Consider the following 26771-nt stretch of genomic DNA (forward strand, 5'->3'; position numbering starts at 1 on the left):
ACCTGATGCTTCTTTGTGTTCAGGGGTGGTGATTTGTGTCCTGGAGAACAATCAGACCATTCTTCTGACGTGAGGAAGGAACCTGACAAACCTAAATTTAGGGCCTTAGTGCCAGTCACAGATAAGAGGCGTTCAAGTGTTTGTTCCTAGCATGAGACTTTCTCTATGTTTCAAGGCCTGTTCCTGGAAGAAATCATCTGGCAGCTCTGACGGTCACCAACCAACAGGCTGGACGAGGATGAGGGGAGAAGAGGCACACAAAGCTGTTTATGGTGGATGACGTCACACACTGTTCTGTCAAACAACTTTACTAAAAGCGATTCATGAGCATTGACACTGATGCCTTCATGCAGCTCTGCTCTGATTGATCCATGACCCTCACTGGGCACAGGTTCACACTGGTACGATCTGGGCTCTCACTCATTCAGACACTTTTTATTGGAATAGGTCAGATCATCACTTCCTCACTCGCTGATATTTAGACATAGGAAATTCTTCAAATGCTTCATAGAAAAGTATCAGATAAGGTGTAGAAATGACTCAGGGCAAAGGAAATAGGCATTTTGATTACAAGTCACACTTTTTACAGACACAACAGCAACGTGTGATCGGGTGCATCATTCCAAGTCATCGTGTCTTTGACCCTGTGCTGCAGCCTGATAGTCTCAGTCTGTCTCTAACAGGTCTTGGCTTGGTGCTGAGCTCAAACGTCTTTCCTCAGCAGCTACCTGCACCCACAAGCCCTCCACCACCATGTCCTCGTACTGCTTGTACACCACGTTGTTGGGAACGAGTCTATGTAGAGAAGCTGATGGGGGTGAGCTTGGTGGGGACGCAGCAGGTGGGCGGCGTGGCCCCCGGGTCCATGGAGTTGATCAGGGTCTGTATGATGGCGTGGTTGGTGGGCTCCAGGTGGGCGCGGATGGGGAAGTCGCAGACGCCTTCGCAGTGGTAGGCGTCGTACTCCAGCGGCGCGATGATCCAGTCATCCCAGCCCATCTCCTTGAAGTTCACGTGAGGTGCTTCCGGGTGCAGCGCGCCTTGGCCTTCACCGCCTGGTGCTGAGGCAGCGAGTTGGGCTGGAGCGGCTTCTTCACCGACCTCACAGCCGGCGCCCGTCGCATGCGCCTCTGGGTGAACAGATACTCGTAGACGGTTTTGTTGTCGTGGCCGGATCGCGCTTTGATCTCATTGTAAAAAAGGTCGCGTTTCTTGCTTCGGCCAAACGCCAGGAAGAAGGCCTTCTCCTTGCTGGTCCTGGCGGGTCGGGCGAAGCCCAGAGTGCGCAGGTCCAGGGCCGGCCACCTCTGTGCTCCAGTGCCTCCAGCTCCAAGCACAGCTGCTGGAGAGGCTGCTGTTGCTGGTTCTTGAAACCTTTGAAGACTTTCCACACGTCAAAGACTTCCCACCTGCTGAAGCCGCTGCCTGCATCCTCCAGGGTCTTGGTCTGGAGCAGGACGGGCTTGTGTTTGCCTGGAGCGCAGGTGGACAGCTTCAGGCACGGCGACCCTCCTCCTGCCTCTCTGTCCTTGGCTCTGCGGAGGTCGGACACACGCTTCCTCAGGATGTGTAACTCGGCCCCCAGGAGCTCGTCTCGTTCCAGGGAGCTGATGTTAAAGTGATACCTCTGCCGTCTGAGCTGGGGCCCACGCTCGTCTGCAGAGACACAGAGGGTCAGTAGGAGGAAACACAGCACAGTGCGACACGGAAGACAGTCTCACTGATGATTAGAAAACATGTAGAATAATGTGGACAGAGATCAACATCTGCTGCAGATGTTTACTCTCGTCACTACTGCGTCTATGTCGTTATGGCTCGTCTCCTTTCAGCTGCGGTGACTATTTGTCATTCGGTTCATTCAGAGCCCAGATATGGGCCGACGGTGCTGAGTCCAGATGTGCTGGAGTTTTGGAAAAGAAGGAACCGAAGGGGAAGTGAGCTAAAAAAGCAGAGGGGGGAGGAGCCGTGTCAGGTCATCAGCTCCACCTCTGCTCAGCAGGGGGCCGACACACTGGACCCATAAAGGGTGAGTTGAAAGGACATCAGGTGGCTGAAACATAAACCCAGAAATACTCGCTCACTGTTTAAACAGTTTTACACAGTAAAGACAACATTACAGGGCTGTTTATTGACCCTCCTGATCGCAGCTGCACTGCCAGCGACCGACCTGGACAGAAACCCGGCGGAATCACAGCCCACGCAACAAACAAAGAACTCAGGTACGACTTCAACAGCAGAGACTCCCATCAGGTGAGAGCTGTCGTTTCAGGCCCTGATTCCAGATCAGTGGGTATTTGACCTCAGCCCAACGTTTGATCAGACTGGAGGAGGTGACTCCCAACCAGGAGACTTCTGACCAATCACGAAGCTCAAACCTGAAGCAGTGGGAGGCGGAGCCCCTGGACAGGTCGCCTGTCAGCCACGTGTCCAGGCCCGGATGAGTGGAACGAACGGGACGAGCAGCTGAGCAGCGCACCCAGCCCAGCAGGTGGCGCTGCCAGAGTCCGTTCCGCCGGCGTCCGCTGTGATGACACGTCCAGAGATGCTCACCAGCTTCTAAGATGATTTTTAATCTGCACGTTTGCAGGCGTCGGGTTACAAATAGAAGCTTTAAAGGAGCGTTCAGACCAGCTGTCAGTCCCACCCTCACCTGAACGTTGGCTGTTTAGCTACAGTTCTACACGGACGTTAACACACTGGGACTCACTAACGAGTCGATCCTCGCTGCCCTGGTAAAATGTGATGGAATGCAAACGTTCCTCCTCCTGCTGCTGCAGGTGCATTTCCAGCTCGGTTCCTGCAGCTCGTTTGCCCATGTGGTCCAGGTTTAAGAGCCGGGCTCACCTGCAGGTTCAGCTTTGCTCCTCTGCCGGCAGCTTTTTATTCCTGCCTCAAATCCTGGCTAATGCTGGCACCTCACTGCAGTCAGGGATAATAAGGATCAGGTTAAATACACAGCGTTGCACTTCAGGCCGGTGATGCTGCCAAATACTGGAGACAATGATCCCTGAGCTCTAAGGCTGAGGCTCCGCTGTTCTGTGTGACGGCACAGATCAGATGGATCTCGGGTCCAAAGCCCTGAGAGGTGCGGCTTTTACCTTGTCCTTTATCCACCAAGCTGGTGATGGTGTTGGCCAGGCCCGCCTCGTGCAGCGCGCTGCCGTTCAGGTCCCCGCTGGACAGAGACCAGTAGAGCGACAGCATGTAGTCGTGCGGAGTCACCAGCGGCTGCTTCGGAGGCTCCCGCTCGCTCTGCTTCGGGACCTTGTGTCCGGTTCCCCCGCTCTGCTGCAGCTGCGCGCCGGCGGCTCGTTGTGGAGGTCCGGATCGGCCCGAAGCCGCTGCACTCGTTGCAAGAGAAGCCACCTTTACAAACGCTGTCCCCGGCGACGCGGCGCCCGACGCCGCCGTCCCGGCTCCTTTTGGCGGCCGCGCGTGCGCTGAAGGCAGCGGGAGCGTGCGCTTTGGCGTGCGCGTCCCGCCGGGCAGCCGGGGGCGCGCGGCAGTCTTGCGCCCCAGGGTGCCCGCTCTGTCCCGCTGCGGCTGCGCGCGGCTTCCGCTGAGCGGCGGCGGCGACGCTGATGTCGGCGCCGCGCCTCCGCTTCTTCCCGAAGCCGCTTCGTCCGTGATCAAAGGCGGCCCCCGCGCGGATACGCGTGATTCTCGCCGGCGCCACAAGTGCGGCGTTCCTCAGACCGGCAGCGGCCCCGGGGGTTTGCCTGCTGCAACCAGAGGTTCGGAAAGTTCTCCTGCGGCCCGTCGGTGGCCTCGTTCCGTTCCCACCGCCTCTGCAAACCGGTGCTGGAGCTCGCTCGAGCCTGCGAGGCCGACGGCGCCCGCGGCACGCAGGTCCAGGAGAGTCCAGCTGCTCAGCAGAAGACACACGCGCGTCACAACGTTCATCCTAAAGATCTGTGCGTTTTGGCCATAAAGCGCAGTCTGCTCACGATTACTGGACCTGTTGGGTCTGAAGAGGGTCTTTCATCCTCTGAGGTCTCTCTGCTCCCGTCCAGAGGTGGCATGAATAAAAAGTACTTGTCCCGTGTGAAATGGGCTGTAGACATATGCGGGTTGTAGAAGCAGAGACGTGTCTAAAACAGGGTTTTAGAGGAAGCAACACATCCGGTAACGTCTGACTGTCCGTCCGTCATGTGCCAGAACCATGGTGCCTGTGGGAGAAGAGCGTGGACCCAGGTAGCGCGGCGCGGCGGTGGTGGACGTGCGTCAAGCGCTCCTCGACTCGGTTCTGTGGGATTTCTGCGAGAAACCTCTTTAAATGCCCTTTTCTAGGAGGGGGAGGATGGCGTAATGCCGCTGCCTCCTTTTTTTCTCTCCCCCTTCAAAGCTTGAGCCCCATCCAGTGAAAATACTGCTCTCACACCAACCTGCAGGTGTGCGAACAAATCCTCCAACAAACCTGAGCGCAGGAATGGGACGTGGGATTCCAGAGGGCACTTTTAATTACCGCGTGACGTCATCCTGTCCGAGCTCATTTGCAGCAGTGTTTCTGCTCAAGTCTTCCCCCCTCTTTCCACCGATGACTCACTCGCTGCAGCTCTGAATGGCACAAAGAAAAACTTAGCATTATGTCATTTCAAGTGAGTCAATGCGTTTTGCTCCTTTCTGCAAACAAAGGCTCCTAATGATGTTTGTAGTCCAGTATCCAAACCCAGAGAACAGCAGGTTACCCAATCTAATGTTATCAGAAAAGTGAGTTTCTGAGGAGAACTTCATCTCTAAACCAAATATTGGGATGTTTTCAATATCTGGGGATCAAAATTGTAGGTTGGTGAGTCGAGGTCCAGTTGACCCAACTCTCACCCAGATGGGCTCCAGCTTATCACCTTCACGGGATGAAGCCGCTCAGGCGATGAGTGAGTAAACAGGCAGGAAGCAGGACCAGTGTCACTAGCATGGGATGAAGTTCCTGCGATGGAATCTAGAACACATCAGAACCGGGTCACAGTCAAACCAAACACTAACTGTGGTCCGATCCATCCAGAAATTGTTGGAGCAGTTCCTCCTGCTTCAAAGCCACCGTCCACCGTTCCTAAGAGCTGTATCTACGTTATTAGCTACTGCCCATTTGACCCGGTTCTGCCAGAGTCGATCAAGACTGAACGGTTTTCCAAAATGAAGAGAAATAAGTGTATTCACATAACAACGTCAGAGAGAGAGCAGCCTCAGAACCTTTGCTGGTTTTCCCTCCTCTTGGTTGTGATTCTAAACGTCTTGGCCCATTTGATTTATGAGGCCACGAGGAGCCGGCTCAGGGTCATAAACTCAGTTTAGGCCAAGCACAAGGAGTCATTAGCCGGCGAGAAGCTTGGGTCCAGATCCGGGGTTTGACGTCTCTGGTGGTTTATAACAGGAGTAGTGTTGTGGTTCCTCTCAAGCCTCGTGTGGTGTCGGTCCGTCAATCACCAGCAGCCCATGAGGCCGTGATCAGCAGAAGCTGTCGTGGATCACACGTAGAGTCCGACTGTTCCAGGCCATTTGTGGAACCAGCTGATGAGTGAAGGCGCTCAGGAGCAGCTCCACATTTGCTCCGGTTGTGATGATCAGGGACCACGTCTCACAGGCTGGAGCTAAGATCGGCTTCACCTGCAGAAAAAACTGAAGCGGCAGCAGGTGTTCAGGTATGTGGCTGCTCAGGTTGCCCGCTGGTTCTGTTGGTTCTGCCCATTTAAACACTGTTTAACTCTTTGACCTGAACACAAGATGAGTGACCTTCCAGATCTATGAAAACCAGCGGGATCCACGGTCATAGTCGCTGGATCAGCACCATGTGATCTAGTGCAGGGTGAAGCAGCTGATGAGGACCTGACCGCTCCAGTAAAGTCCGCCGATGACACGTGATGTGGGTTCTGTCACCTCAGCACTTGAAGAAGCACCACGCTGTCACATCTGCGCAGCAGCAACACTGTGGCTCCAGGACGTGGCGCTTCCGTGGCTCAAGCCAACGCGTCGGGCACCAACACATTTTCCAGTGAGACTATTCTAGACTCGCCACCAACTGAACCCACTTTCTCCCTTTTATATCTCAGCAACAGTGCGACGCGTCTCCAAGCAGAACTTGAACTAACCCAGCTCACAAATTGTCTCTTTATTTTTTCAGTCTGACCTCACAGACGCCGTGTGGCTGCACGGCGGAGCAGCACCGCTGATCCCTGACTGTCCAAACAGCCTGCGCACACGTCTCCGTCACGGCTATTCTTGTCTTGGGCCGGACAGAGCGGCCAGCAGCGCCGTCCAACGCAAGACAACACCAAATAACTGCTTCAGCTGCTATACTTGTCTCATTGTGTAGCGACTCAGCCCAGAATGGATCTCAGCAGCTATAACCACTAATGTGAGCGGCTGGAGGAACCGCCTGGACACAGGCGACGGCCTACGGCGGGTGGTCGGCGCTATCATTGCAGGAGTACAGGGGTGGAAAGGGATCTAATGGTAGCTCAGATGGCAGGTCTCGGTTGTGGAGGAAGATCCACTGCGGCGGGGGAGCCGATGGAGAGGTGGAGGAGGCAGAGATGGAGGAGGGAGGAGGCAGAGATGGAGGAGGCAGAGATGGAGGAGGCAGAGATGGAGGAGGTGGGGGAGGCGGAGGTGGAGGACGCCGAGATGGAGGAGGCGGAGAAGGCGTAGGTCGAGGGGGCAGAGATGGAGGAGGCGGAGGTGGAGGAGGCAGAGATGGAGGAGGCAGAGATGGAGGAGGCAGAGATGGATGAGGTGGAGGAGGCAGAGATGGAGGAGGTGGAGGAGGCAGAGATGGAGGAGGTGGAGGAGGCAGAGATGGAGGAGGCAGAGATGGAGGAGGCAGAGATGGAGGAGGTGGAGGAGGCAGAGATGGAGGAGGTGGAGGAGGCAGAGATGGAGGAGGTGGAGGACGCCGAGATGGAGGAGGCGGAGAAGGCGTAGGTCGAGGGGGCAGAGATGGAGGAGGGTAGAGCTTGAGGAGGCAGAGATGGAGGAGGTGGAGGAGGCAGAGATGGAGGAGGCGGAGGTGGAGGAGGTGGAGGAGGCAGAGATGGAGAGATGGAGGAGGCAGAGATGGAGGAGGTGGAGGAGGCAGAGATAGAGGATGGGGAGGAGGTGGAGGAGGAGAGATGGAGGAGGCAGAGATGGAGGAGGTAGAGCAGAGAGGAGGAGGCAGAGATGGAGGAGGTGGAGGGGAGGCAGAGATGGAGGAGGTTGAGGAGGCGGATGGAGGAGGTGAGGAGGCAGAGGGAGGTGGAGGACGCGAGGATGGAGGAGGCGGAGAAGGCGTAGGCGAGGGGGCAGAGATGGAGGAGGTAGAGTGAGGAGGCAGAGATGGAGGGGTGGAGGAGGCGGAGGGGAGGAGGCAGAGAGCAGAGATGGAGGAGGCAGAGATGGAGGAGGCAGAGATGGATGAGGTGGAGGAGGCAGAGATGGAGGAGGTGGAGGAGGCAGAGATGGAGGAGGTGGAGGACGCCGAGATGGAGGAGGTGGAGGAGGCAGAGATGGAGGAGGCCGAGATGGAGGAGGTGGAGGAGGCGTAGGTCGAGGGGGCAGAGATGGAGGAGGTGGAGGAGGCAGAGATGGAGGAGGCAGAGATGGAGGAGGTGGAGGAGGCGTAGGTCGAGGGGGCAGAGATGGAGGAGGTGGAGGAGGCGGAGGTGGAGGACCAGGAGAGGAGGGAGGAGGGGAGAGAGGAGGGAGGACGGAGATGGAGGAGGTGGAGGAGGCGTAGGTCGAGGGGGCAGAGATGGAGGAGGTGGAGGTTGAGGAGGCGGCGGTGGAGGAGGCAGAGATGTCTTTGGGGGGTTAATCCGTTAGCAGCTGCAGATGAATCTGAACAAGGAGAGAGATGGACTTTAGAAATCAGAAAGTCACCAGATTAGAGCCTGGTGTCGGTACTGACTGTTTGGTGACGCAGGTGCTCCAGTGCCGCCTGGTTGAGGAACCGCCACCCTCCAATCGGACCTGGCGGCGACCCACTGGTCCACTGGCAGAACATGACACCTACGTGTCCATGCTGGTTCTGCTCTGATGCTTCTGGGACTGTGAGTTGGACCTGGTTCTGTAGGTGGCGTTCTCTGGGCAGATCAGAGGAACCATCACAGCTCAGGGCCCGGTAGGAAACAAGATGAGGCGACACTGAACCGGTGGGATCGATCCAAAGCGCTCCTTCGCACCTCGGAACCGGTGGTGCGTTCGTGAAAACCACGGCTCCTCCAGCGCTTTGTCGTTGCAGCACATCCGTCAGCTGGCGCTGAGCGCCGCGTGGCTGCACGGACGCCAGGACGTGTTTAGAACGTACGTCAGCGTCCATAATGTGTGCATGTGCTGACGACCTCAGGAACACAAGCAGGTGGAGCGGAGCTCGTCTACGCAACGGAACCAAGAACCGTAGCCGAAAATGAGAAGACCCACGTCCATGACGTCATATAAAGATGACGAGTCAGCAGGTCTGATCGTTGTGTGTGCGTGTGTGTATGTGTCTGTGTGTGTGTGTGTTTGTGTGTGCGTGTGTCATCAGTGTGTGTGTGTGTGTGTGTATCAGACCTAGCTGCTCTACCTTCACACAGACCAGAAGGTTGTCAGACAACGCGTCCCCAGCTTCTCAGAATGGGACCAAACCAGTTTGCTTCTGGTTTGTGCCCAGTCACTCATGGGGTCTGAGACACAGAAGCTCCAGGCGTTGCCACTCGCTCTGTGTTCCCACTGTGTCAGAGACGACAGATGAGACGCCACCGCTGTGTTCAGCTTACAAACTACTGCAGACGCACTGCTGAGCTCAAAGACGCTGCCACCTGAAACGAGCGACGAGCAGCTGCCTTCGTCCCCGCCGATGCGCTCACAGCGCCCCTGGAGGCCAGAGCTGGCGTCTACAGGCTGCAGGCGGGGCCAAACAATGGAAACGCACCGCTGGGAGCCTGTTCACTAGTTAGAAGGAGGCGGAGGAGGTGGTAAGCGACTGAAGGAAGAATCGCACAGAGCAGAACCAGCAGGTTCTGGACACGGTGGGTGAAGCTGGAAACAAGGTTAAAAGGCACCAAGCAAACAATCAGCTCAGCTCAATTCAATTCAATTTTATTTATATAGCGCCAAATCACAACAAAGTTATCTCAAGGCACTTTACAAAGTAAGGATTAAGACCTCACACAACGAAACCCAACGGATCCCACATACAGCAAGCATTTAACCATCAGCTCACCACACCTGCGTCACACTGGTTGTTGTTGAAGGAAGGTGTATTTACATCTGAGTGGAACAAACAGCCTGAGGTCACAATTCATTCAACAGCAGCAAAAGCAAAGATTCTACAAAAGACTAAAAGACTAAAGCACAAAGATAGAAAAGAGCAAATTGTCGCATTCACTAAATGACTGAGGCAGAAGTTTAGTTAGAACTTAAGGTCAGAGCAGAAGAAACAGAACTGCGACGGCAAAATAACCCAGAAACCAAACTCACTGTACGGTTCCGACACGGTTCTGGTCACGACTTGAACCTGAACTCAACAGAAGCAATTACTGATGAAACACGGTGACAGAACGAGCAGGTGAACGTGATGGACCTGTTTAGAGCAAAGCAGAACAGGAAGTGACATCACATGGCAGAGTCAGAAACAGACCGGTACCAGGTTCTGCAGGTTCTGTGGCACTGATTGTTTATACACTGTCTGTTTATTTAAAACACGAACAAAAGAAGATGGGCAGCGCCCACAGGGACCTGGGTCTGGTTCTGTCCTAGAGCATCTCCCTCAGGAGAGTTACCAGCATCGCACTGGCCTGATGTGTGAGTGGAGCCGAGCCGACCGATCCGACCCAAAAAGGCCCTGTGTGCACATCCACCTGTTCTCCAGTCTCTGAAACCAGAATGGTTGTTTTTCTCTGCTTCGGGTGAAATTCATGTAAATCAGAAGAACTGTTGGGTTTCCAGCTGTGATGAAGGTCCCAGTAATCTGGACCTGTGTCCTGCTCTTTAACCCCCAAAGCTCCAGGAGGGTCAGTTCTGGTTCTGTAGGGAGAAGGAGCTCCTTCTCCTTCTCCTCCTCCACCTGAGCCGCAGGTGTTTGCTCAGCGCCTGTGGTTTCAGCCTCATTTACCTTCACCCTGGACATGTTGACTTTGGGCCCGGCCCGGCCCGACCCGGACTGGCCCGGCCCCTGCTGAGCTGTGTGTAAACACGGCCGTGATGCCGATGGCCTCACTTTGACGCACTGTGGAGCTGAGTGAGCGCAGACCTGGTGCAGTAAACAAGCTCAGCGTTAGCGTAGCTTAGCATCCCGACTGGACCGGCACACACACTGATAAATGATGTTCCTCCATAACTATGGAGCCGGGCCGGTGGTTCTGCTCCAGTCTGGGCCCTTCAAACAGCTCAGTCTCTCTCAGCAGCATTGATTCATAAGTGGGTTCATCTCTGCCACTGTGGACGTCGTGAAGTTATGTTGGTGGGTTTTGACCTTTGACCCCATGCTCCTCCCTCTTCCTGCCCCTCCCTCACCTGTGGGTCCCCCGCCCTGCCGCTCCTCCATCTACACCCTCGCCTTCACCGGGCCGTCCTTGTGTTACCTGGCACAGGAATGTTTTCACAGGGATCCTTTTTCTGCTGATCGCTGCCAGACACAATATTTGCTGGAAAAATGCAGCTATTAACTGTTAAGGTTCCAGATGGTCAAATAAAGCAGAGGCGCTGGTGCAGCCACAGAGGAGACGCTGTGTGACTGTCCGTCCTCCTTCCATCGCTCCGTCCATCGCCCGCTCCAGCTGACGCCTCCTCCTGGAACGCCGCTTCCGTTTCTCATCTCACACCGGTTCCTGTGCTGTGAACGCGGCCTTTCATGCACCGTGACCTGTGGCAGTTCTACGAATTGGTTCTACCGACGTGGTTCTACTGGCTGGTTCTACCGACGTGGTTCTACTGGCTGGTTCTACAGATGTGGTTCTGCAGACGGTTCTACTGGCTGGTTCTACAGACGTGGTTCTACTCACGGTTCTACTGGCTGGTTCTACAGACGTGGTTCTACAGACGGTTCTACTGGCTGGTTCTACAGACGGTCACACAAGTTGGTTCTACAGACGTGGTTCTACAGATGGTTCTACTGGCTGGTTCTACAGATGTGGTTCGACAGATGTGGTTCTACAGACGGTTCTAATGGCTGGTTCTACAGACATGGTTCTACAGACGGTTCTACTGGCTGGTTCTACTGACGGTTCTACTGATGGTCACACAAATTGGTTCTACACACGTGGTTCTACAGATGGTTCTATGAATTAGTTCTACAGCTGGTTCTACAAATTGGTTCTACAGACGTGGTTCTACTGACTGGTTCTACTGACAGTTCTACTGACTGGTTTTACAGACGTTTCTACAGACAGTTCTACTGGCTGGTTCTACAAATTAGTTCTACGGACAGTTCTACGAAATGGTTCTGCAGACGTTTCTACAGACAGTTCTACTGACTGGTTCTACAGACAGTTCTACTGACTGGTTCTACTGACTGGTTCTACACACGATTCTACTGGCTGGTTTTACAGACGTTTCTACAGACAGTTCTACTGACTGGTTCTGCAGACGGTTCTACGAATTAGTTCTACAGACAGTTCTATGAATTGGTTCTACAGACGTGGTTCTACTGACGGTTCTACTGACTGGTTTTAGTGACGGTTCTGCCTCCAGCACAGCCCAGTGTCCCGTACAAGCTACAAATACAAACGTTCGAGTTGAAGCTCACAGTTAAACTGTGAGAGTGAAAACCCAGAGGGAAGGAGTCTGTAGTAAGATTCAACTGAAGGCATTGTAATGTTTGATCAGCAGATGGAGCTAAAGAATCAAACGTTACACGAAACTAAAGGTGACGTTCATTTCACCGGGGAAGCTGAAACGTACCAAAGCCTGCGGAGTGAAAAGTCACTTTAGGTCCAGCACAAATACGTAAGATGAAATGTGGTGACTTTAATAATACCAGGATGTCGACCTGTGTTGAGCCGAGCACATGTTATGTCTATGTGTGATCGGCAGATGGCGTCAAAGCTTCGGACTGGATCAGCTCAGAGCACGTTTGGTGCTTGAGTCTGAATGACCATTATTAATAAAGATGGATTAATAATAAATGGAGGAACTGAGCCACGCGTCGCTTGCTCATGAGCAGGTGAAAGTCAAAGCTCCACCTCAGCCTCCGACCGTAGCTTTGTTCAGTTGGGATCCACTTCAGATCAGCGGAATCCCAACACAATGATTCGCTTCCTGTTCCTGTCTTTAAGCGGAATCTGACTCCACACTTTCACTTCCTCCATTTCATATATGAATATATATATGAAACCTCTGATGCTCGTGCACCCACACACCCTCCGACCATGTGACCTTTAACTATGAGTCACTGGTGATACTGTTCTACTGTACTGTTAATATTTGTTTATTTGCTAGTTGTGTTTTTGATCTACACAACAACGGGTTAACAAAGTGTCTGGGTTAATTTCATCCAGAAGATATTCTGAGACTGTCTCCTGTGTTTCTGTGAAACAGTGTTAGGAGGAAAGAAGCAGTTGTGACCTTCACCTCTGACCTTAAATTGATTTGAACACATACATTGCAGTGGTGCTGGCTGCAGTCAGAGGGAAACAAAGTGATGTCACATTTTCTTATGAGGGAAAGTCCAGGTCTGATCCCTCGAGCTGAACAGGTGAAAACTCCTGTTTCCTCTTTTAGACACAATAACACACCCACAACACATAAGCTGATCTATGTTTAGCTTAGCGCTCAGCACAGACACGTTCACGCCTCATTTCCTCTTTGTGTATGACTGGCAGATCCTCACCCTCCTGAACCAGCGCATCCTGACCCAGGGGTGTCAAAGTGCACCTGATCAACACACAACTGTATAATACGCCATTGTGTTGGGGTTTTCCCTTTGAGCCTTATCTTAGTTCTGTGTTATCTGAGTTACTAGCAGAAACCCCCTCCATCACCATGTAGCTTTACTAAAATCCTGTAGAACATTCAAAAACACAGATACTCAGCTGTTGGACAGCATCCCACTAAAGTGCTATTGCATAATGTTGTTGCTTGTTTGCTCTGTCCCCCCATCAGGGGCACATGGCCGCTCGCCCTGAGGCTGCTTTTCATCAGGCAGATCTTCCTCTCAGTGCTGCTCAGTGGCGTTTGTTGTGGGCTCATAGTTCCCTTATGCTCCCAGCCGAACGCTTCGTCTCAGAGGTGCTGGGTACTTGTGGTCCTAGGAGTCTGTAAAATGGCCGTGAAACAGGGGGGCAGAGCTTTTTAGCTTACCAAGGCTCCTCTCCTCTGGAAAACCAGCTCCCTCTTCAGGTTCGAGAAGCGGACACACTCCTCTCAACCTTTAAGATTAGCTTTAAAAACCTTCCTTTTTGATAAGCTTATTAGGTAGAAGATGGTTCAGGGCACTGGCCAATTATTGTTAGTCACAGGAACAATTCTCTTAGTTAAGGCTGCAATAGACATAAGACTGCTGGGGACTTAATTTATACACTGGATTCCTCTGTTCACTTTTATCTCGTCTATACAATAAACTCCCATAATTTCAAGTTTAACTAACCTGGTTCTCTTTCTCTCCAGTAGTTGTGCTTCTCTCCCGCTCTCTCGCGCTCCTCCACTCTGTCCTCTGCCTACAGGTATAATTGGAACTCAAAGTTGGTGTCTGTGATGGGCAGCTGCGGATCCAAACCATCCTGCCTGCATTCCCGTCACCTGGTCCTACCATCTGCATGTGCTATGTTGTTTTCTTGTTGTTTGGCTTGTTGCTGTTGCTGTGTTTTCTTCTTATCCTCTGACCAAACCGGGTCGAGGCAGATGGCCGCCCCCCATCCAGCCTGTTTGCTGGGAAGGTTTCTTCCTCGTAGAGGAGGGAGTTTTTTCCTCTCCAATGTGCTGCCAAATTAAATGCTTGCGTATGTGGGATATGTTGGGGTTAGTGTGTGAGGTTTAAAACCTTACTTTGTAAAGTGCCTTGGAGTGAAGAAAACTTTGCTGTGATTGGCGCTAATAAATAAATAAATTGAATTTAGTTTCTTTGGGGACTGAGTCAAGGAGCAAGTTTGATGAAGGACGAAAAACATGGCATCCCCCTGGGGCGGGGGGAAGCAAGAGCAGCATCCGTGGCTGTGTTTACTCTGTGTTTTACTCTGGCAGCAAGCTGCTGGTTTTTACAAGCAACTCTTCACTGACGCTGCTTCGTTCTCCGACCAACAATGATGGGATTAAAAAACATTGATGCACACTCCAGCTGATGCCCTGCAGAAAACCTCAGCTCTGATGTTCGCTTAAATTCCCCCATGGGCTTCAGATGATTCTTCAGACGCTTGACTCCAAGGGACGCTCACGGTTACAAAAACCTTTTGTTGGGAAAGCTTTAAAATTAGGAAAAAAAAAGCGAGCAATGACTTAAATGAAGATCCATACCCCAATAGGGTTCAAACAAAAGGGCGGGAAAACATATTATGGAAATTATATATCAGGAAATGGCCCACATTTTCAGCTGAGAGGGGGACAAAGGAGCTGTGGTGCAGTTTCACAAAGCAGGAGATGGGATGTTTTAATGGGGTAAAGGTTAAGCTAACCACCAAGGCATGTGGGAGGCAACATTCCTTAAGTCAGTGCTTGAGCTGCGCTGTGTTCGGAGGACTCTGAGAAACCCAAAAGTACTTGATGGTTCCGTACTCATCAGAAATCAAGGGGAGCCCCGTCCAGAGCCAGGTGGTGCTTAGGAAATTGTTTTACTACATTCTGTTTAGCCGTTTCTTATAGGTCCAGGCTCCGTTCACAGAACGGCGTTATTTGCTGTATATAGAGGTCAAGGATGCTGGACAACGCCCCATTGTTGACAGCAGAGGCGTGACCCACGGCCCACGCCCAGTGCTGAGGTCAGAGAGGAAGCGTCTGACGGGGCTTTTTTGGACAGGTTTTTGCCGGGCTGTTTCACCTTTACTGTTTGGGTTTTTATGTTTGTGTGGTGTGTGTGTGTGTGGTGTGTGTTGTGTGTGGGTGTGTGTGTGTTCTGTGTGTGTGTGTATGTGTGTGTGTGTGTGTGTGTGTGTGTGTGGTGCTGTGGTGGGTGTGTGTGTGTGTGCATTTTGGTGCGTGTTCGTGCGCGCTGTTGTATTTGTTGCGGGTCGTGTTATGTGTGTTTGCGTGCGTGCATGCGTTTTCGCGCGTGCGTGCGTGCATGCTGCCTGTGTGTGGGGAACTAAATAAAACCAGACCAGCTCCAGCAGAGCGTTGAAGCGGGACTCACTGGTAAGTTTCTGAAACACCAAAAATAAAACCCGTTTTATGCTGCAAATGCTTCCTGTTCCGAATTGAATAGTGATTACAGCCTCTGAGATGGCGGAATAAACAAGATCAAGTCCTTGAGTTGGGGGAACTCAGCAGGAATGAGAAAGCACCACAGTGATTCCCTAAAAACTGGATGATTGATTGTTGCTGTATGAAACCAAAACAGGAACGCTGGCTCCGTCCACTGGCAGCTTCCTTCTACAGCTGATTAGTACAATTTTGTTTGTTTAATTGCTTCGCCGGTTCTGGGACGTTTGGCTTGGTCTGGGCTGAACTTCTGGAGCCATACATGGTTCTGCCTGAAGCAGTACTAATCATTTTCCATTGTTTTTCATTCAGAATTTAAAACCACTCGCTTCCACTTGAGAAGGTCTGGTTTTCGCTGGTTTCACTGGTAACCAAGAACCACCAGAACAAACCTCTGCTATTTCACCACTTGCACAGCGGTTGAGCAAAGCACCAGTCGCTGGACAGGCTTTCCAAAAGACCGATGGTTCAACAGTAAAGGAAAGAAGAGAGAAGAAGCCGAAGTGAAGGAGCACCAGGAAGAAAAGGAAAATGGAAAGAATGGTGGAAAACCAAAGACGGAGGTTCTGTTCTCAGCCGTCGTCTGCATTCATAGTGAATTCAAAACCACCGGACAACGGGTTTGGAGAAGTGAGTTCAGATTCCTCCTGCATATTTGAAACAAGTCAATAGATTCATTCAGGTCCTTTCTATAGCCACTGAGCAGCACCAGGAGGACTCAAGCAAAAACCAGGCTGTAAGAGCGTGGGTGAAAAAAAACGGGGAAGCCGGGGTCCAGAGTGAAGGACTCCTCTTTATGGCTGCTGAACATCAAAAACGGGCCTGGAAAGTCCAGGACTCGGTTTTTCAAGCGGAGCAGAAACCCAAGGTTCCCAAAAAGCAGTAACAGGGAGAAAAAGGAATTCAAAAGGTGCAGCCATGGAACAACGAGTTTCCTCCTCAAAAGATAACAACGCGCTTGAGCTCCTGCTCCTACATCAAATGTGAATGAAATGAATGGAGCCACTGGTGTTAACACGCAGCAAGTCTGACCCGTTCAGAGGCCATGTTTTACAGCAGAACAGAAGTTGTGGTTTTCCTGAGCGGTGTCCTGGAGGCGGAGGGAGGAGGAAACGGGGGGCTTAAACTCAGGACGACAAGCTGGAGTTTGAGCTGAATGTGCTCGCAGTGCTCGTCTGCCAAGAAGCAGAAGATTGTGGGAAGGCGTCGGCAAAAAATACCTCCTTTCAGCCGGCGTTGGACACTGTAACGGTCTGTGTGATGAAAGCAGGGCAAGCTTAGGCAAGGACAAGATTGCAAATCAACACACCAACCAACACACACAAACCACACACACAACATGCACACCACACGCACCACACACCCAAACCACGCACCACAATGCACACACAACACACCACACACGCACCCAACACACGCACGCACATTGCCAACCCACACAACGCCACACACACACACACGCACGGCAGCACGCACGCACGCACGCAACACGCACGCACACAAGCACACACGCCACCACACACGACAACACACCACACCACCCACACCACCACACACAACAACACGGCACACGCACACACGCACAACACATGCACACCACCAGCACGCACGCAACAAACCCCACACACGCCCACACACGGCCACACACCTGCCACACCACCACACACACACACACACCACACACCACACCCACACACACACCACAACACACACCGCACCACCCGCACACACAAACGCCACCCACCACACACACCCCGGCAACACAGCACGCACGCCACAACGGCACGCAAACACACGCACCTCCCGCACGCCCCACACACGCACCCACCAACGCAAACCACATGCACACACACGGCACACACATGCACCACACGCACACACGGCACGCACGACCACACACCACACACCAACACACACACACACACCAACACACACACCACACACCACACACTTTGCGATGTATGTGTACAAAAGACGTGCCAGAGAAAACAGCTCTGTTTTTTTTGAGCAGCTTGGGCTCAAGCCACAGATAAAAATTCCTCCTGAACATCTGTCAAGGGAAAAACCACGACGCATGTGATGCTAAACGTAAACAGCGGCAGCGCGGCCGGGGCCAGATCTGATAAAATGGAAGCCCCAGTTGAGCGAGGTTTGAAAGACGGAGCCGGGAGGCACAGGTTGGAAGGACGTGTTTAAATGGGTCACTGTCAACGCATTAGAAAAAGCTGAGAAAAACAGAGTGTGACAGGAAAGAAGCGGTGTAAGCTCGGATATTATCAGTCATTTCAGTTAAAAGACAAGGAGGAGCTGGTGGAGAGACCCAGAAAAACAGAGCAAAAAGCGATGGACTCAACTGACCCAAAACCTCTGGAAGAAACAAATGTGCTCAACGCTTCAGTTTTCTGAGTTCTTATTCATTTCCAGGAATCGTGTCTGTTACTCTTCAATTGAGTTTCAACTTGAGTTGCTGTCCCACCCTTATAGGTCAAAAACACCATAATAATGGACTGTCCTCCCATGAAGCCACCAAAGTTCATCAATTTTACCGTCAACAAGCACAGCAGACGCAGATAAAAAAAAAAAACCAACATCCAAAAGAGTTGGCAAAAAACATGGACAAACACCGACTAGCAACAGGACGTAAAACAAATGTCCCAAAAGGCAGAAAACGTGAGAAGTGATCAGAGACGAGGCACAGTCGATATAAGCTCTACCCACCGGACCAGTCAGGTCACAGCTACACAGCACAAAAAACAAGGGAGACCAGCGTAGGCGCTAGCGTTAGCGTTTTAGCGGCTGTCGGAAGTTTGGTGGTACAAGTGGGAAACCAAGGCTCAAATGAAGCCCAAACATCAGCGTTGGACTGTGTAATGGGACCGACGGCATTAGCGCTGTGTTTGTGTGGGTGAAAGGAGTCCAACCTCAGCCCCCCGGGGGCCATTGTGTTCTGATTACATCTTGAGCCAGCGAAACACAATAGCCCTCTTCAGCTGGGTTCTGTCCTGTCTCCTGGATTCGGCTGACCACATTTCCACAATTCCCGGCCACAAAAAGCGACAAGGAAAACCTGGAAAACCCGTGTAACAACTACCATGTTCGGCTTACTACAGATTTCTGAGTTGCAGAAAGTGGAAACCGCAGAGTTTCACGACGATCTGCTCATCTATTTATAGGCTCGAGGGCCGAGGGAGGCAGGAAAGGCAGCACAACGGCCAGCAAAAACAAACAGCAAAAGTGTAATAAAAGAGAGAAGACGAGAAGAAAAGAGCTTTTATTCCACTCAAGGTTGATTTCCAACAGTTATGCCATGTGACAAAACCACAGGTCTCCCTAAACAGTGCTAAAACGGCTTAAAGGCGCACAATCTGAAAAAGTCCACGAACAACGGTCAGGGCATCAAACAACTGATGCCCCATTTAGTCCAAAAAACTGTGGGTCACAGAGAACAACAGACCTGCAGTTGGGGGGAGTCCTGAACGCTCTTTATGCTGTGTCGGTCACTGTGTCTATACGCTAAAAGCACAGCAAAGGAGTTATCAGCCTTATTCCAATCCTATTGGTGCTGCTGGGGTCGGCAGGGGATGCTGGGGCCTTTCCCAACTACCAGGGCTGAGAGGCGGTTCACTTGGGACAGGTCACCAGTCCATCGCAGGGCACCACATAGAGAGTTACCGGAAAACCTGTGTCGTTGTATCTGTGAGGCCAAGTGCTTGCCCAATGAAACCACCCAAGGAAGGTTTATAAAAACAGAAGGGCATCTAACTTGAAAATTGTGTATACAGAGGTAAATGTGAGTGATATTGAGGCAGGGACTGTCACTGAGATCAGCAGGGAGGACGGAAAAATATTCTATAACAGGTTCCAGTTGGAGCCAATAGTATATTTAGATATATATATAAAATAGGAAAACAAAAAGAAAAAAGTAAAAGCTCAGTTCGTTTAGTTGATCAGTTATGATGTATTTTTGCTGTTGTTGACACAATTCAAAAAACCCAGATTGTTTTTACATTGTTCAGGACTTCTAAAAAAGCTCACACCTATTCGTATGATTAAGAACCTTATGACTTCACATGGATTTGCTCCTTTAAAGCTCGGAAACCAAAAAGACTTGAATCAGATCTGTACGCTGAACAGGTTTAAATCTCATCCTGAACTTTGTGACCGATCAGACTTAAAACGTGACAACTGAGCTGAAAAAACTGGACAACCTTTAACAGTTTAAATATGCACACCTGTGTCCCTGCTGCCTCTGACAGACCAAAGCATTCTGCCGAGGAGAAATGTGATAGGGAGTGTTTTCCCATTTAACAGGTATTGTCTTTCCTCCTCACAACTGGAGCAGAAAAGGCCAAAAATGGTGAGAGGCTGAGCAGAGGCTGAGCATAAGATGAGTAGAGGCTGAGTAGGATCGAGTAGTAAGCGGGAAGTATAGGCAGAAAATTCGGAGTTAGTAAAGGCTGAGTAGTGGCTTAGTAGGTCTGAGTAGAAAAACGAGTAGGTCTGAGTAGAGGTTGAGCAGGTCTAAGAGGGGACTAAAGTAGAGCCTGAAGCAGGTCGAGTTAGAAGCGAGTAAGGTTGAGTAAGAGGGGCGAGAGTAAGAGGCTGAAGTAAAGTAGGGTCTGAGTAGAGGCTGAAGTAGAGACTATGTAAGCTGAGCAGGTTGAGTAGAGGGCTGGAGTAGTGGCCTGTAAATAGGTCTTCTGGAGGAGGAAAACTGAGGCAGGTCTGATTTAGAAGGCTGAATAGAGGCAGGGGACCAAGGTCTGAGTAGGGGCGAGGTAGAGGGTGAGGCAAGGTCGGGAGTAGAGGGTGAGAGTAGATTGAAGTAGAGAGGCTGAGTAGAGGCTAACGTTGAGGCAGAGCAGGTCTGAGTAGAGACGAAAGAAGAGAAGGAGGGGGCTTAGTGAGGTCTGAGTTTTTAGAAAACTGAGCAGGTTCTGAGTAGAGGCTGAATAGGGCTTAGTTAGGTCTGAGTAGAAATGAGTAGGGTCTGGATAGAGGGGGGACTGGGTAGGGGCTGAGGCAGGTTGGAGTAGAGGCTGAGTAGTAGTTAGTAGGGTTGAGTAGGAAAAACTGAGATGTCCTGAGTAGAGTGAATATGCTTAGTAGGCTGAGTAGAAGTTAGAAAACTGAGTAGGTATGAGTAGAGACTGGGTGGTAGAGCTGGCTTGAGGCAGGTGAGGTAGAGGGCTGAGTCGTGGCTTCCGTAGGGGGTCTGAGTAGAAAACTGAGCAGGTCTGAGTAGAGGTTGAGTAGATCTGAACAGAGGCTAGGTAGAGCCCGAGAAGGTTCTGGTTGAGTAGTGGTTGAGTAGAGGCTGAGTAGATATGAAATAGAGGGATGAGTAAAGGCTAAGCAGGTTTGTGGAAACTAGCAGAATGCAGAACATCAACAGGAAACAAACGACTGAGTTTGATGATGGTGTTTGATGACCTTGGGAATCTTTTAGCCGACGTGTAGACATGAGCTACGTTCAACTGCTGCCAGTTCACGTGGAGCTTGGGTTTGTACTGATGCTTCTTTGTGTTCAGGGGGTGGGGCTTGTGTCCCTGGAGAACAATCAGACCATTCTTCTGACGTGAGGAGGAACCTGGACAAACCCTAAATTTAGGGCCTTGTGCCAGTCCACAGATAAGAGGCGTTCAAAGGGTTGTCCTGGCATGCGGACTTTCTCTATGTTTCAAGGCCTGTTCCGGGAAGAAATATCTGGCCGCTCTGACGGTCACCAAACCAACGGGCTGACGAGATGTTTGAGGGGAGGAAGAGAGAAGAGGCACACACAGCGTTTATCGTGGATGACGTCACACACTGTTCTGTCAAACAAACTTTACTAAAAGCGATTCAGGAGCATTGACACTGAGCCTTCATGCAGCTCTGCCTGATTGATCCATGACCCTACTGGGCAACAGGTTCACACTGGTACGATCTGGCTATCAATCAGTCAGACACTTTTTATGGAATAGGTTCAGATCATCACTTCCTACCGCTGATATTTAGACATAGGGAAATTCTTCCCAATTGTTAATAGAAAAGTATCAGATAAGGTGTAGAAATGGACCTCAGGGCCAAAGGAAATAGGCATTTGATTACAAGTCACACTTTTACCAGACACAACAGCAACGGTGATCGGTGATTTATCCAAGTCATCGTGTCTTGGACCCTGTTGCGCAGCCGGATAGTCTTAGTTGTCTCTAAAAGGTCCTTGGCTTGTGGGTGCTAGCGCAAACGGTCTTTCCTCAGCAGCTACCTCCACCCACAAGCCTCCACCCCATGTCCTCGTATGCTGTACAACCCACGTTGTTGGACGAGTCTATGTAGAGAATGCTTGATGGGGGTGAGGGGTGAGCTGGTGGGGAAGCAGAAGGTGGGCGGGCGTGGCCCCCGGGTCCCATGGAGTTGATCAGGGTCTGTATGATGGAGTGGTTGGTGGTCTCCAGGTGGGCGGGATGGTGGGGAAGTCGCAGACGCCTTCGCCAGTGGTAGGCGTCGTTACTCCAGCGGCGCGATGATCCAGTCATCCCAGCCCATCTCCTTGAAGTTCACGTGGCAGGTGCTTCCGGGTTGCGCGCGCCCTTGGCCTTCACCGCCTGGTGCTGAGGCAGCGAGTTGGGCTTGGAGCGGCTTCTTCACCGACTCACAAGCCGGCGCCCGTCGCATGCGCCTCTGGGTGAACCGATACTCGTAGACGGTGTTGTTGGCGTGGCCGGATCGGCTTTGATCCATTGTAAAAAAAGGTGCGCGTCTTGCTTCGGCCAAACGCCAGGAAGAAGGCCTTTCCTGCTGGTCTGGCGGGTCGGGCCGAAGCCCAGAGTGCGCAGAGTCCAGGGGCCGGCCACCTCTGGCTCCAGTGCCTCCAGCTCCAAGCACAGCCTGCTGGAGAGGCTGCTCTGTTGCTGGTTCTTGAAACCTTTGAGCTTTCCACCACGTCAAAGAATTCCCACCGCTGAAGCCGCTGCTGAATCTCAAGGGGCTTGGTCTGGAGCAGGGACGGGCTTGTGTTGGCCTGGAGCGCAGGTGGACACTTCAGGCACGGCCGAACTCTACTGCCTCTCTGTCCTTGGATATGCGGGAGGTCGGACACACGCTTCTTCAGATGTGTAACCGGCCCCCAGGAGCTCGTCATCGTTTCCAGGGAGCTGATGGAAAGTGAACCTCTTGCCGTTGAGCTGGGGCCACGCTCGTCTGCAGAGACACAGAGGGTCAGTAGGAGGAAGGAAACAGCACAGTGGACACGGAAGACAGTCTCACTGATGATAGAAAACATGTAGGAATAATGTGGACAGAGATCAACATGAGCAGATGTTTTTACTCTCGGTCACATACTGCGTCGATGTCGTTATGGCTCGTCTCCTTTCAGCTGCGGTGACTATTTGTATTCGGTTCATTAAGAGCCAGATATGGGCCGACGGTGCGCTTTGCTGAGGTCCAGATGTGCTGAGTTGGAAAAGAAGGAACCGAAGGGGAAGGAGCTAAAAAAGCAGAGGGGGAGGAGCCGTGTAAGGTCAGTAAAGCTCCACCTTGCTCACAGGGGGCCGACACCACTGGACCCATAAAGGGGGAGTTGAAAGGACATCGGTGGCTGAAACATAACCCAGAAATACTCGCTCACTGTTTAAAACAGTTTTACACACGTAAAGACAACATTACAGGGCTGTTATTGGACCCTCCTGATCGCAGCTGCACTGCAGCGGACGACCGGACGAAACCCGGCGGAATCACAGCCCACGCAACAAACAAAGAACTCGGTACGACTTCAACAGCAGAGACTCCATCAGGTGAGAGCTGTGTTTTCAGGCCCTATTCCAGAGCAGTGGGTTTTGACCATTCAGCCCAACGTTTGATCAGACTGGAGAGGTGACTCCCAACCAGGAGACTTCTGACAAATCACGAAGCCAAACCTGAAGCAGTGGAGGCGGAGCCCCTGGACAGGTGCGGCCTGTAGCCACGGTCCAGGGCCGGATGAGTGGAACGAACGGGACGAGCCAGATGAGCGGCGCACCCAGCCCAGCAGGTGGCGCTGCGGACAGAGTTCCGGTTCCGGCCCGGCGTCCGCTGGATGACACGTACAGAGAGCTCACCAGTTCTAAGATGATTTTTATCTGCACGTTTGCAGCGTTCGGGTTGGGTTTACAAATAGAAGCTTAAAGGAGCGTTCATCAGACCAGCTTTGTCAGTCCCACCCGCACCTGAACGTTGGCTGGTTAGCTAAAGTCTACACGGACGTTAACACACTGGGACTCACTACCGAGTCGCTCCTGCTGCCCCTGGTAAAATGGGATGGAAATGCAAACGTTCCTCTCCGCTGCTGCAGGTGACATTTCCAGTCGGTTCGCAGCTGCGTTGCCAATGTGTCCAGTTTAAGCCGGGCTCACCTGCAGGTTCAGCTTGCTCCTCTTGCCGGCAGCTTTTATTCTGCCTAAAATCCTGGCTAAGCTGCACCTAACTGCAGTCAGGGATACTAAGGATCAGGTTAAAGACACAGCGTTGCACTTCAGGCCGGTGATGCTGCCAAAAACTGAGACAATGATCTGAGCTCTAGGCTTGAGGCTCCGCTGTTCTGTGTGACGGCACAGATCAGATGGATCTCGGGGTCCAAGCCCTGAGAGGTGCGGCTTTACCTTGTTCCTTTATCCACCAAGCTGGTGATGGTGTTGGCCCAGGCCCGCCTAGTGCAGCGCGCTGCCGTCAGGTCCGCGGACGAGACCAGTAGTAGAAGCGACGCATGTAGTCGTGCGGATACAGCGGCTGCCTTCGGGGCTCCCGCTCGCTCTGCGTCGGGACCTTGTGTTCCGGTTCCCCCGCTCTGCTGCAGCTGCAGCGCCGGCTGGCTCGTTGTGGAGGTCCGGATCGGCCCGAGCCGCTGCACTCGTTGCAAGAGAAGCCACCTTACAAAGCGTCCCAGGCGACGCGAGCCGACGCCGCCGTCCCGGATCCTTTGGCGGCCGCGCGTGCGCTGAAGGCAGCGGGAGCGTGCGCTTTGGCTGCGCGTCCCCGCCGGGCAGCCGGGGGCGCGCGGCGTCTTTGCTACCCCAGGGTGACCGCTCTGTCCCGCTGCGGATGCGCGCGGCTTCCGCTGAGCGGCCGGCGGCCGGACGCTTGATGTCGGCGCCCGCGCCTCCGCTTCTTCCCGAAGCCGCTCGTCCGTGATCAAAGGCGGCCCCGCGCGGATACGCGTGATTCTCGCCGGCGCCCAAGTGCGGCGTTCCTCAGACCGGCAGCGGCCCCGGGGGTTTTGCCTGCTGCAACCAGAGGTTCGGCAAGTTCTCCTCGGGGCCCGTCGGTGGCCTCGTCCGTTCCCACCGCTCTGCAAACCGGTGCTGGAGCTCGCATCGAGCTGCGAGGCCGACGGCGCCAGCGGCACGCAGGTCCAGGAGAGTCCAGCTGCTCAGCAGAAGACCCACACGCGCGTACAACGTCAATCCTAAAGATCTGTGCCGTTTGGCAAAAAGCGCCGTTCTGCTCACGATTACTTACCTGTGGGTATGAAGAGGGTCTTTCATCCTCTGAGGTCTCTCTGCCTCCCGTCAAGACGGTGGCATGAATAAAAAGTTTACTTGTCCCGTGTGAAATGGGTGTAGAAATATGCGGGTTTGTAGAAGCCGAGAAGTGTCTAAAAACAGGGTTTTAGAGGAGGAAGCAACACATCCGGGTAAACGTTGACTGTCCGTCCGTTCATGTGCCCAGAACCCATGGTGCCTGTGGGAGGAAGAGCGTGGACCCAGGTTTTAGCGCGGGGTGAGTGGACGTTGCGTCAAGCGCTCCTCGGACCGGGTTCTTGTGGGATTTCTGCGAGACAGAAGAAAACCTCTTTAAATTGCCCTTTTCTAGGAAGGGGGAGGATGGCGTAATGGCTGCCTTCCTTTTTCTCTCCCCCTTCAAAGCTTGAGCACCATTCCAGGGAAAATACTGACTCTCACACACCAACCATGCAGGTGTCTGCGCGAACAAACCCCAAACAAACCTGAGCGCAGGAATGGGACGTGGGATTCCAGAGGGAACTTTTAATTACCGCGTGACGGCATCCTTGTCCGAGCTATTGCCAGCAGTTGTTTCTGCTCAAGTCTTCCCCCCTATTCAACGATGACTCACGCGCTGCCGCTCTGAATGGCACAAAGAAAAAACTTAAGCATTTGTTAATTTCAAGTGAGTCAATGCGTTTGGCTCCTTTCTGCAAAACCAAGGCTCCTAATGATGTTTGTAGTACAGTATCCAAACCCAGAGAACAGCAGGGTACCCAATCTAATGGTATCAGAAAAGGAGTTTCTGAGGAGAAACTTTCATCTCTCTACAACCAAATATTGGGATGTTTTCAATATCTGGGATCAAATTGTAGGTTGGTGTGAGCGAGGTCCAGTTTGACCCAACTCTCACCCCAGAGGGCTCCAGCTTACACCTTAAACGGGATGAAGCCGCTCAGGCGATGAGGAGTAAACAGGCAGAAGCGGACCAGTTTGTACTTAGCATGGGATGAAGTCCTGCGAATGGAATCTAGAACACATCAGAAACCGGGGTCACAGTTCAAACCAAACCACTAACTGGGGTCCGAATCCATCAGAAATTGTTGCGGAGCAGTTCCTCCGGCTTCAAAGCCGGTACAACCTTCCTAGAGCTGTCTTACGTTATTAGCTACTGCCCATGACACGGTTCTGCCAGTAGTCGATCAAGACTGAACGGTTTTCCAAATGAAGAGAAATAAGTGTATTCAAATAACAACGTCAGGAGAGAGAGCAGCTCAGAACCTTTGCTGGTTTCCCCTCCTCTTGGTTGTGATCTAAACGTCTTGGCCCATTTGATATGAGGCACGAGGAGCCGATCGGGTCCTAAACGTCAGTTTAGGGCCAAAGGCACAAGAGTCATTAGCCGGGCGAGAAGCTTGGGTCCAGAGAAGGGTTTGACGTATCTGGTGGTTTTTTATAACAGGAGTAGTGTTGTGGTTGCCTCTCAAGCCTCGTGTTGGTGTCGGTCCGTCAATCAACAGCAGCCCATGAGGCAGTGATCAGCAGAGCTGTCGTGGATCACACGTAGAGTCCGATGTTCCAGCCATTTGTGGCACCAGCTGGATGAGTGAAGGCGCTCAGGAGCAGCTCCACATTTGCTCCGGGGTGATGATCAGGGACCACGTCTCACAGGCTGGAGCTAAAAGATCGGCCTTTCACCGCGGAAAAAAACTTGAAGCGGCCAGGCGGGTCAGGTTATGTGGCCGCTCAGGTTTGTCCCGTGAGGTTCTGTTGGGGGTCTTGCCCATTTAAACACTGTTTAACTCTTTGACCTGAACACAAGATGAGTGTGAACCTTAAGATCTATGATAAACCAGCGGGCTCCACGGTCATAGTCGCTGGTGATCAGCACCATGTGATCTAGTGCAGGTATCTAGCGCCGCCACCAGTAAAGTCGCCGATACTGGGGACGTGATGTGGGTTCTGTCACATCAGCACTGGAAGAAGCACCACGCTGTCACATCTGCGCAG

At 52.4% G+C, this 26771-nt stretch overlaps 1 protein-coding gene and 1 pseudogene across 1 annotated transcript; both read right to left on the bottom strand.

Moving 5' to 3' along the window:
• Positions 1-414: 414 nt before the first annotated feature.
• Positions 415-10501, bottom strand: gdf5 (growth differentiation factor 5). Its single transcript, XM_029152126.3, is given in 7 exon segments — positions 415-742; positions 744-803; positions 805-1019; positions 1022-1298; positions 1301-1656; positions 3099-3440; positions 10471-10501. Coding segments are annotated over 7 exon segments (1299 nt in total). The 3' UTR covers positions 415-724.
• An 11045-nt stretch (positions 10502-21546) lies between these two features.
• LOC114855471 (growth/differentiation factor 5-like) lies at positions 21547-22426 on the bottom strand (annotated as a pseudogene).
• Positions 22427-26771: the final 4345 nt, after the last annotated feature.

Source organism: Betta splendens, chromosome 5, assembly GCF_900634795.4.
Source record: "Betta splendens chromosome 5, fBetSpl5.4, whole genome shotgun sequence".
Classification (NCBI taxonomy): Eukaryota; Metazoa; Chordata; class Actinopteri; order Anabantiformes; family Osphronemidae; genus Betta; species Betta splendens.